The 11,607-nt window shown below is 35.6% G+C and overlaps 1 protein-coding gene across 2 annotated transcripts in view; it reads right to left on the bottom strand.

The window, feature by feature from the left end:
- Positions 1-912: 912 nt before the first annotated feature.
- Positions 913-11,607, bottom strand: part of CABCOCO1 (ciliary associated calcium binding coiled-coil 1) — a 103,567-nt gene continuing 92,872 nt past the window's right edge. For both annotated transcript variants that reach the window (XM_012497005.2, XM_030798157.1), the window contains 3 exons: positions 7,053-7,175; positions 6,236-6,376; positions 913-1,310 (listed from right to left, as the gene is read on the bottom strand). In XM_012497005.2, the coding sequence (XP_012352459.2) occupies positions 1,236-1,310; positions 6,236-6,376; positions 7,053-7,175 (339 nt within the window). In that variant the 3' untranslated portion in view covers positions 913-1,235. The remainder of the gene's footprint in view (positions 1,311-6,235; positions 6,377-7,052; positions 7,176-11,607) is intronic.

Genomic DNA, 11,607 nt, shown 5'->3' with positions numbered 1-11,607 from the left:
GGACAGCTCAGAAGAAACACATCCCCAGAACGTTTAGTCGTGGAACTACAGGAACAATAAACATTGTTTTACCTTAAGGGGTACTCTTACTTTGCTGATCAGTGTAGTTAGAAAATTACCAAATGCTGTCAGATCTGCCTGTGCCCCCAGTGAATATATTTTGGGCAGTTTCTTTGAACTGATGGAGAAAGTAGGGTTCAAGCTGATATCCAATCAAGTGTCACCCAGATCCAAGTACTGTACTGTATAACCTGGAAAATTTTTGAAGAAACTGCTACCTCCTAGCAATGCTCTCCATTCCAGTATACTCTGAAGTATAAGAACTTTGGAAAAGAGTTTGGTAGTAATTAATTAATTTGTCCAACTGGGGACAATCAGCTGGCAAATTGATATTTTTCTTTTGAAATTATATTTTAATAAAGGTATTTAAAGACTTGAGATTTTTTTATATCATTCCACTGCAATATAATGGTTAATTCTGGGAACTCTATGAGTTTGATTTGTATTTAAGATTTTTACAATCTATATATAGGTTGGTCTTTAATAACCATTTATACATTGCTTCTTTTTATATAGGTCATGTATTCTCCTGGGAGAGTAACAAGATTAGAAATAACAAATACAGTACAGAATAAATTAAAGTGCTTCAAACTGCATTATATAATTTCAGAAAATTGGTTTCACACTGAAACGTTTAAAGAAGAAAACCAAATGATTTCAGTAAAAAAAAAACCACAAAACACCTCATATATGCATTTGAATTGCTATTGTTTAACAAATTTTATCCTCAACAGTGTGGTACTGGTATATTTTCACAGTGTTCCAGTAATGTGGCAGTTCGTTTGGGTCAAAATGGAAAAAGTTATTATCATCTTTCTTTATTTCTGGTTATTTAAAAAGTTGGCTTCATTCTCCTTGAAGATGAATAGCATTTATTAGTCAAAACATCAAAGGACTATCATAAAAGTAATTGTATTTTTATATATAATTCTCCAAACTCTTGTATACAAAATGTTCTTATTACGGTTGGTGCAATAAATTCAGAGGCTGTTATGGGATGGGAGATAGCAAAATTGGGACCAATACTTTTCTAATTACTTAGGAAAATAAAAAGTGGGGCTTGGTTTTCCTTTCACAACTGAGTGATGGAGACACGACGCTCCAGAGAGTCTATTATTCTGGCTGGTTTTGTTTGTTTCTGTGAAGTTTAGCATCACTCTCCTTGTACCGAGTCCTCAGGCCTTTTTCAATTTTTCTATTCGTGCATTAAAGGCCTCTTCCTGTATTTGCAGTTTTTGGTTTATCTCGGTCTGTGAAGACAATCATAAAAAACGTGGTTATGATGGAGCTATCTTTTGCTGCACATTGTCTTTGTGGTTTTGACATACTATAGTGCCTAAAGACAGACATTATCCCTCACACACCTTCCTGTTTTGCAGACATAGCTGTGTTTCAGCCTGTAGTGATGTGATAACACTTTATCATATTTCTCTGCACATTTCCAATGTATAGCATGTCTGCTATGAACAGGAAGTGGTATTTGGACAGCCATTTTTCACATAGCCTTGTGTTGGAAGATAGGATAATTTATCTGTATTTTCAGACAGACTTTACCAATAAGCACCGAATCAGAATAACTGCTTTGGGCTCAGTTATTGCAGTGTTGTGGGTCCCTCCACCCATCTGCAATGGATGTCTGTGTCTCCTGTGTAATACATTCTAAATGAGATCCCAGGAAGCTTCTGTTGTGAAATAACAACACAAATAATCTTACAACTGGAACAATTCCCATAATTAAGAGTCTTCATCATACATTAGAACTCTTGGAATGATGCCACTTTGTGATATATTTTTGGTAAAAAAAGTAAGCAATTGCTCTCAGGTTTTGTGATTGCCGAGGTGGTGATAGATAGCATTTTGCCTCTGGCAGTGATCTTCTGTGGACTCACATTGCTACCTGCACAATTCCAGAAATACTTTCACATTATCTGAACATTAGTAGCCCTGGAAATGTCTTCCCTTTTTCACAAGGCATAATAAAATTACGTACAGAAAAACCAGTGGTGACTGACGTGGCAAAATTGATGTTTTTGTTCTTGTTTAGGTGATTTTTAAAATGTCTACCACTGTATAAGCAGTAGCTTATACACATATGTGTTAATAAATTCAAAGTTTAGATTTCTAATGGCTATAACATGATTTGAGGGCTTCAGGGTACCTGTACTTTGCAAACCTTTTATTATTTTAGATAGAAGACATTTAAAAAAATCAAATACTGTTTTAAGCCCAGATATAATTTTTCATATTTATTTACAAAAGTGTAACTGTAACAGATAGTTTTGAAATGTCCATGCTGCATTATGTGATGAGATTTGATTTCACCTCACAGTAAGATTTGATATTTCTGGGAAGATCATATGTGTGCCAACAATTCTGGGTTGAGAATTCACGTAAGTATCAGTCTTTTCCGGTTCAAGCTTTAGTAAACCTTGGGATTAAGCTCTGGCCTCTGGTTTCTTATCTTTTCCTTTGTTGGTGGTTGGGTGAAAGAGGCAAGGAGGGATGGAACAGTCCTCCAGGCCACGGAGGAACTCTTCCTTTAGGATGCACTGACTCTAAAGAAATCATCATCTACGCCTGATTTTAGGTAGGGTCGAAAGGAGCACTGGTCTTGGACTGGGAAGATCTAGGTACTAGTTCAGCTACGTTGCCTTAGGTAAGTCATTTCACCACCTGGATTTTAGCTCTTACCTTAAAAATTAAGTAGGGGAATAGGATTATGTTAACATCACACTCTAGTTTTTGAATTCGTAATTCCAACTTCCAATTTTGTGATATATTTCACCAATGTTATCTTTCATTGTTATGATGTCATGAAATACTTAAAAATCTGTTACTCCTGCCTTATTAAAATAAATTTATGGCATACAACATATTGGACCACATAGGGATTAAAATGGTTTGAAATAATTTTACCACAATGTCAAAGGATTGGGAAGAATTGCTCCACTCAAACAATCGATTCTTCCCACTTTCAATTAATGTTCCTCTATGCCCACCAGTAATCTCATTTCTTTTCAGCTAAGGATTGATGTGCTTATCATCTACCAGTTTCTGTTGCACTGCCACATAGGGATTTTACATTCACTTGGAGGCCTTGCTGGTATTTTACTGAGACAGAATTTATCAAAACAAGTGTAGGCCTTGGGAAAAGGTTCATGAAAGTGCACCTAAGACAGTGGCATACTGACAGAGGTGAGTAATATCTCAGATCTTCAGACCTTAGGCTTAGTACTTTAGTTCAGTCACAACCAGCAGAGTTTGGATCTAAAGGCTCCATGTCTAGTCAAGAACAGGCTGTCATTAGCCATGTTTCCTTGTCATTCTTCAGAAACTTGCTGAACAGACAAGCAATCCTGCAAATACTATGGTTGGGTCTGGTTCTATTTTTTTTTTAAGGAAAAAAAAATAGGTTCAGTAGTCTCTCATTGACCACTTCTTTGAGATGATCTCATGCTCAGCTTTTCTAACCTGGAAAATTCAAGTTGACCTAAAAACATCTAGGGTCCCAAGATGGCAAACTTCCCTCAAAGTTTTTACATTATATTACCCTATTGCTTAGACAGGGCCAACAGCCAACATGTAATGTAAGAATTTAGTGTTAGCATTCATATTTCTCTGAAATGTAATTCTTTAAATATATTTAAGTTTGCTCCATTGGGTATAATTTTTATTACACAATTCAGGGCCAAAATAATTTCATTTTGAATGTATCTTTAAAATTAAAATACCTAAACTATACAGGCTTAAAATGTTTGCTCTATTCAGTATAATTTTAATTAACATCTCAGGGCCAAGATAACTTCATTCTTAATAAATCTCTAAAACCATAAAGTGAGTCAATGGGAAAATAAGTGAATTAACATAAAAAACTTATGGATTCATACTACATTTTCAGAAATTTCTGTATTAGAGAAGATAAAATATGCCTGAAACACATAGAGAAGGAGTTTTGAAAAAAACTGTAGTTAAAACATGAATTATTTACTGCCATTCTTTTTGCAAAAATTGTAATAACAGTATGACTTTTAAACAAAGTAGGAGAAAAAAATCTGTGAGAAAATTTAAAACATCTTATGAGTAGTAATTCACTAAATGTTCCTACAGCAGGTCAGTGTGTTCAAATGGCATATATACACGGACCACTGACACACAGCTACCTTTGAAAAGGGATATGGCAGTTCTTAGAGCCAGACACTGGAAAGCAGGTTTTAGAAGTGGAAAATAACCTACACATCTAAAATAGGAGGAGGAATTTAGGTAAGCAGAGAGCAATTACCCAACTTGGAATTTGACCAAGACACAAGGGTAAACACGGAAAAAGTGCCACACCACGGGAGTATTAAAATCCAAAGTAGTCTGGTTGTGATATTAGGAGTTATGTGGTTTTTGTGGATAACGCTGGAATTAGAACTAGAACCCAGGTCACAGCTCCCATTCAGAGTCTTTTATCAGTTGTCAACCCTGGGAACTCTGGACAAATAACTTAAGTCTTTCTGTGTCCCATTTTTCAATTTATCAGGGGAAGTGCCTCCCTAACTTACATGGAGTTTACTAGGATTACTGACAGAAAATACATAAAGGGGTTTGCCATCTTGAGCCATTGTATAAATCCACATCATCATGCTATTTCATGGAAAAATTGGCAGTAATTTGGCCCAGGCTGATGTCTACAAATCCACTTACTATGGAAATGATTGTGGCACCTAGCAGTTCTGCATCCCTGTCCTCTGGTCCACATCCTCTCCATGCCTAACTACATTTAGGTGAGCAAGCTATTGAACTTCCAGGATGGCTTCAGGCCAATGGGAAGATAACATACAGACACATAGCTATCATATAGAATAGGGGTATAAATGCTGCAGACTGTAATATTTAAAATAATTTCAATGAATAGTTAAAACATACTGTTCACTGCATGGAACACAGCTTTGGTAAAGACGTTTTCAAATTTTTGGGCCTGCAAACAATTCAGTTACTGTCTAGTAGTTCCTCGGCAATAATTTCAGAGCTGTAGGATTGCAAAGGAGCCCAGAGCCATGATTATACATAAACTATATTTAGATGAACTGTTATCAAATCTAAAAAGGAGATATGTTCTGAACTCAGCTTAATTCAAGTGCTCTCTGCCCTTCTACACAATAACCAGTTATTACATTCACGGAGTTGTTAACAATAAAGCTTTGTGTAAAACGTGTTCTTCCACTATTTCTGGTAAACACTAAACACCCCTTATTAAGCTGAGGACTTTGGCTGAGTCTGTTGGCACCAAATCATTAAATGTTCGTGTAAATAGTGCAATAACATTTGATGATTAAACAAGTAACAAGGTATGCTTATGCCAAGCTAATCTTTTGCTCTTTTCAAATTAGTTGTTAATACAGTGGGCTTTTAATATATGGTCTCTTGTTCAGATGACAACTAAATCTTCTCCTGAGATGCATTAATATTTTAAATATGCACTAGGTTGCCCTCCTGATTTATAGCCATTTCTAAAGAAATTGCAAATGTACTCAAAATATACATTTTACTTATTTAATCATTTGGCCTGAAAAATTATGTGAATTCCTGTAAGTCTTTGAGTTGAGGTAGAAATGGTTGTTTGTTTTTTGAACAGAATAAGAAAGAATTAAGCATAAACCTAAGCCAGTTAATAAATCATTGGCAGCTGCTATTCACATGGCTGCTGCCATCACCATGTTCATGTAGTTATTGATGTAAACTGCTTAGCCATTAATGATAGGTCAAAAGGAACAAACTGTCTGAGAGGCAGTTCAAAGATGTGAAAGCCTTTAGAAATTTGGTGAGAAGACTTAGCTGAGGATTAAGGTTTGATCTTCAGTGTTTACCGTTTAGAAATGCATTCCAATTCCTTTTGCATAAGCAACGTTTACAGTTTGACAAGATATGAAGCCTTTACCATGTTATTTTTTGGGTTTTGTTGTTGATTTTTTAACTGATAACATGCACCACACTAGATGCTGTTGGAAAATCTATTTTGTGATCTTACTGAATCTCTGATGACTCAACTGAGAATTATGTGAGGCTGTTAAATTGAACTTCGTCATAAGCATCGCTCATGCTGGCAGTGTGGGGAGTGTTTATAGACATTAAAGTTAAGGTTGGATAATTAACCAGTAATAAAGTAAGTGAGCATACTCTCAGTACTGAGTACCTGAATGCCGATTAAAATGTCATCTGTGACTTGATCCAGCACTGATTTTACATCTTCAATGTTGAAACCAGCTAAAGGATCCATGTTTGAGGTGTCAGTTTCGGGCTGAGACTCCTCAGGGCCTTGTTCTTGATCCAACTCCTAGAATATTGAAAGTAAATAGCACTCAGGTGATTTCTAGAGCATTCAGTGATTTATATGGAACCTAAAACTTCGTTTTAAATTTATTTTATTTTACTTTAAGTTCCAGGATATAAGTGCAAAATGTGTAGGTTTGTTACATAGGTATATGTGTGCCATGGTGGTTTTCTGCACCTATTAACCTGTCATCTAGGTTTTAAGGCCCGCATGCATTAGCTATTTGTCCTGATGTTCTCCCTTCCCTTCCTTGTCCACCCTCCAAGTGGCCCAGATGTGTGTTGTTCCCCTCCCTGTGTCCATGTGTTCTCACTGAAACCTCAGATTTCTGTTGGATACTTTTCTAGCAGAAACAATGTCAATCTGGAGGGAGATTTTGATTTGATGTTACTCTTCATTTATATTCCTATTAATGAGGGTTATGATAGATCAAGTCATGGTACCAACGTCGTGCCTAGGGGAAAGTGAAGGTGATTAGGAAGGGTGGGGTGGAAGAGATTAACATTGCCGAACTATCATCAGCGGACTCATCTTTGAATCGACACTTAGAGAAATATTTGTGTTTGGTTGGGAAAAATCAGAGGCAAAGAAAATGAAGAAAACATTTAGTTCGTTTCCTCCCACCCCAAGAGAATATAATGATGAGGTAGAGTGAATGAAAAGACAAAAAGAAATATACCTTCATTTCTGTATCCAATATTGTGGGGGGCTCTATGAATGTTGAATGAATATCAAATGAGATTCCTTCTTCCAGAGGATTTGGGAAAGGGCCACATGCAGACTTGACAGCCTCTATCACTTGCTGATGGGAAGAAAAAAGTTGAATTATGACAGAAATCACAGTTTCGGTCAGTTCCGTTATATATGTACCATAGTTCCAAGTCTGTTATCTTTCAAGTGCCACCTCCTTTGAATTTTTGATGCCATTGCCCTTTTTGTCCTCTAGTGCTTTTTGAGCTCCATTTCTCAAAATTAACACTTTGTTTTCCCACTGTCTCATTTCCTTTCTATACTCTGTGGTTTAGGATTTCATGTAGTATCTCCTTGTTCTTAACTCTTTTGTGCTTCAGTATCTCCTTTTCCCCTCTCTCCTGACTACAAGCCCTCTGTAGGTGGAGAACCAAGTTTTAGATGCTCTGTATATCTTCTCTAGTTCTGGCAGAGGATTAGGTGTTTAATACACTTAATGTCATCCTGATGGGGACTGCTACTACTCAGAAGAATGTAGCTGCTGAAGTGGCCCATCGAGAACTTGGTGATGAAGACAATAAGGGCTGCAAAGATTAATATATGAAGCCAGTAGATCAGGAAGGAGATTTGTCAAAAACACAGAGGGCAAGGCAAGACTTCACTATGAGTATTTAACAATTCTTTAGCAACAGCGTGCCACTCAGAAGGAGGCTGATGGTTGGTTGACACTGGAAATGAAGGAAAAGGAGAGTCAAGGAAGCCAACTTTGGCAGTGCCCATCTCACTCTGACTCGGGGGAGGGAAAGGGGAGATGAGGGTATTAATAACATTAAACATTTGATTCATTTAATTAGTTGTTCTAATTCCATGTTTAATAAGCAACATTTGATTATAATTTGAATTCCCATCCCAACTGATCTGTAGAGACGTGCCCACTTGAGGGTTCTCGTTTTCATGCCTACTACATGCCTCATTGCAAATTGATAAATTGTTTTACTTTATAGGAGCTTGTTATTGTGGCCCAGAGATGAAGCCACCCACAGTATGCTGACAAAGTCAGACCCTGAGATTAGAGCTTCAAACAGAAGTTTGAAGACAAAATTTTGAAAATGCATAAATTCGCAAAATATCCTGTGAAGCCTGAAAAAAATCCCAATGAAATAATAATGCATTCATTTTTAATGTCTCCACAATATTTCAAATAAATTTGTATGTTACATATCATCATTTAAATATTAATGTCTTTGATTTAGATAGGTTTTTGAAATGCACTGGAAGCTAAGTTTTGTTTGTGGTCTTACAAATGCTTGTGTGTTTTGCATTGAATTAATATTATTAATTTAAACTTGATTTTATACAAAGTTGTTGCTTAGTGTAAATATATAGAAGCCCCAGTGTGTCCTAACTTTATAGGCAAAAAGATTTGGAAACCAAGAGGTTAAATGATTGGCCTAAGGTCAAATAATTACTTCTTGACAGGGCTGGGAGTTAAACCCTGGTGTGCTGACTTCTTGTCCTTTGTGGTTTTCAGTAAACTGTAATACGTCATTAAGTTGCCATATTTGGAAATTATTGCTATTATCAAGCACTTAATTTTTATTCTGTTAGGTGACATCATTCCAGATTGTTTATCTTAAGTCAACTAAATGTTAATCAAAATAGAATATTGAGAAAACATATCAGAACAGTTCTTTTCTCTTATGCACTTCCACGAGCCATTACATTTTTCTTAAATGGGGCATACAAGAATTTCATCTTCCCACAAAATGATTTGTACCTTTTTTCAGCACTCTTGTTTTTCATCCTTCCTTTACCTTCTATTGCTCTTTATTTTACCAAGCTAGGAAAAGGAGACAGCTAAACATATTTTAGTGGCCTCTGAAACATTATAGGTAAAATAAATAAGCTGCACATGGGAATCAGAGACAAGGGAAGATGATGAGGTATTTACTTAGTGGTACAGACTTTAATATACACCGAGGAACAGGAATTTTGGAGTGAGGGTGGTGGGGATGAGTGAGACGTTGAAAATAAGAGAGAAAGAAATTGAATGGAGTTTACTGAATTTACTGCAGGCACTGAGATAATCTGCAAGGTAAAAGTGTTGTTCTTAATGCAGTAGAATTTTTTCTGGTCTACTGTCACCATATTTGTCTTGTTGCTGAGCTTGGCCATACACAGGCTAGGGCTTCCTGCTCACTTGCCCTCCCCCTCTGTGGAAGTTCTCAATAGGTTGCCTCTCTAGCCTGGTAGTAGCAGATTCTACCATTGGCCCTTTTCTACTTGTACCCATTTCCCCATCACATTATACACTTAAATGTAAGCAGGTATTTGTACCCAATTCTCTCATTTCTTTCCCTCAAATCCCTGTCCTCTGGATTTCTTTATAAGGCTCATCTGAATGACTCACCAACTACCCAGTTTCCTGGTCTTTGGCACTGTGTGTGTGTGTGTGTGTGTGTGTGTGTGTGTGTGTGTGTACTGGGCACACACTTGGAAACTTGGAACTTCCCAGCTTCCACATCATCATTTCTTTGGTGGAGTGAAACTCCCAAGAACCTGAAGTTCTGACTGAGAGTTGAGCTTTTCTTTGCCTTGATTTTTATGAGTGTAGCCCATGTAACTATTAATTTGATTCAACTGGTGCACAAAAACTGGGGGGTGAGAATTTCTTTTCTTCAGGGTGTTTTGCATACGTGAACCAAACCCTAGCTCTGTTTTTCTCTTTTATGAAGAATTACACTTAGCTGTGTTAGTGAGATACTGCAAGGGAAGGAAATGTTCCAATTTCAGATGAGGGTAAATATAAAGTCTTTTCATTAATAATAATAAAGTACATTGTCAAATATATGGTTTGAAATAAACATAATGCCCAGAAGCATCACAGTGATTTTTTCACATTAAAAATGGTAGCCTTTTTTAAAAGCAAGTTTAAGGAAAATTAGAATCAATAATTGTGGTGAGAGCCCAGAGCCAGAAAATATGTTTAAATGAAACCGTCTGATGCAATAGTTTCTTTAAAAAATACAATTAGGCCTTTGTATTTTTTTTTTTTTAACAAAACCTCATGTTTTACAACATTGCTGGTTCTGTAATAAAATCTATTTAAAAACAGAGAGACATGGTCAGCTTTATTAAGTTAGATTTTCTGAAAGAACGTTATAATTTCCTCAAGTCTATGAATAGTTGAAGCAAATTAAATAAAGCTAGTTTTATAACTATTTTTATAAATTCCTGTAGAATTGTAATTGTCTCATTTTTTTTCCTCAAAAGTCTAATATGTTACCTCTTAAATCTGGAAAAATAAAAACAGAAAAGGATCAAGAATGTTTATTAAAAAAACACTCCTATTTGGTACCCTGATTTAGGAACCTCCCTTTTTCTATATGAGAATAGCACCCATAATCTTCAGATCAGGAAACAAAGGGAAGGCCTTTCAGTGAGTTGCCTAAGGCCTAATGCTGAGATTAAAAATCAGGAGTTTCTGAGTATACACATACATCCATTTGGCCAAATGATTGGTTTTGCTTGACTTTCAAATACCCCCTAAATATTACTTTGAATGTAAAGCAATAAATGTGTTTCTCTTGCCATTTTTGAATGCTTGAACACAAATGGATATAATAAAAACAATCATGTTGTTCCATGTGAATGCCATTTATATTTTTTCTGATAATGAGCAGACCATTTGAACTAAGGTGAGTACATTAAAAGCTCTAATAAAGAAGAGAATAGATTTCTAAACAGAATAATGGACTGTTAAGTGAACATACAATAAATAACATCTACAGATGTAGTTGCTAGAAAATTAGTTTTGCATAACTTGCCAATATACATTTCCCCCAGATGTTATCTGTTACATGAAAATTAAGTTAGTTATATTGTTCATTACGTGCACATTGCATTAGTGTTATTTAAGATGGTTTACATCTTTACTTGACTTGTGCTACGGTATTTAAAGTTGAAATGTGCTTTAAGTTGAATTGTGCTATGGTATTTGAAGAATATCAAGTAAACGGCTTTTTGGCATAATTTAATACTCGTAAGTATAAAATTTCATTGCCAAACATTATGTATCTTAAAAAATCAAGGTCGTTATTTACATGGCAAATAAAATCGTAAGAAATCTTTTAAAAATTTGCATATTCAAGATGAAATGGACATCCGCCATGGGAATAAATACTAAGAATTTTGAACTCTCTTGGAACTAAGTACAGAGTCAGTTTGGATCTAAAAACATGCTTATAGGAATTGGACTCTGCTTCTAGATCTTACTACGTCTGAGAAGTGGTATAAAGATTTTATCTGAAAATTTTATGACTTCATGCTTTCTTTTTTCTATTTTCCGTGTTAACATTATCAATAGTATGAGCTCTGATGTATTGTTTTACCTTAGTAATGCTTGTTTGGAGAAAGTATAGTGATTTTTGTGTAGTGTTTGTGCCACTAAAATCTATGACTAAGGGGATAATTATTAAATTATTAAAATCTATTATTAAATTTTTTGAGATATTAAATATGCAGTTGAGATTACAACTTTCCAC

The sequence above is a fragment of the Nomascus leucogenys genome, chromosome 18 (genome assembly GCF_006542625.1).
Source record: "Nomascus leucogenys isolate Asia chromosome 18, Asia_NLE_v1, whole genome shotgun sequence".
NCBI lineage: Eukaryota > Metazoa > Chordata > Mammalia > Primates > Hylobatidae > Nomascus > Nomascus leucogenys.
The sequence above is the reverse complement of the archived record's forward strand: the minus strand, read 5'-3'. Positions and strand labels throughout refer to the sequence as shown.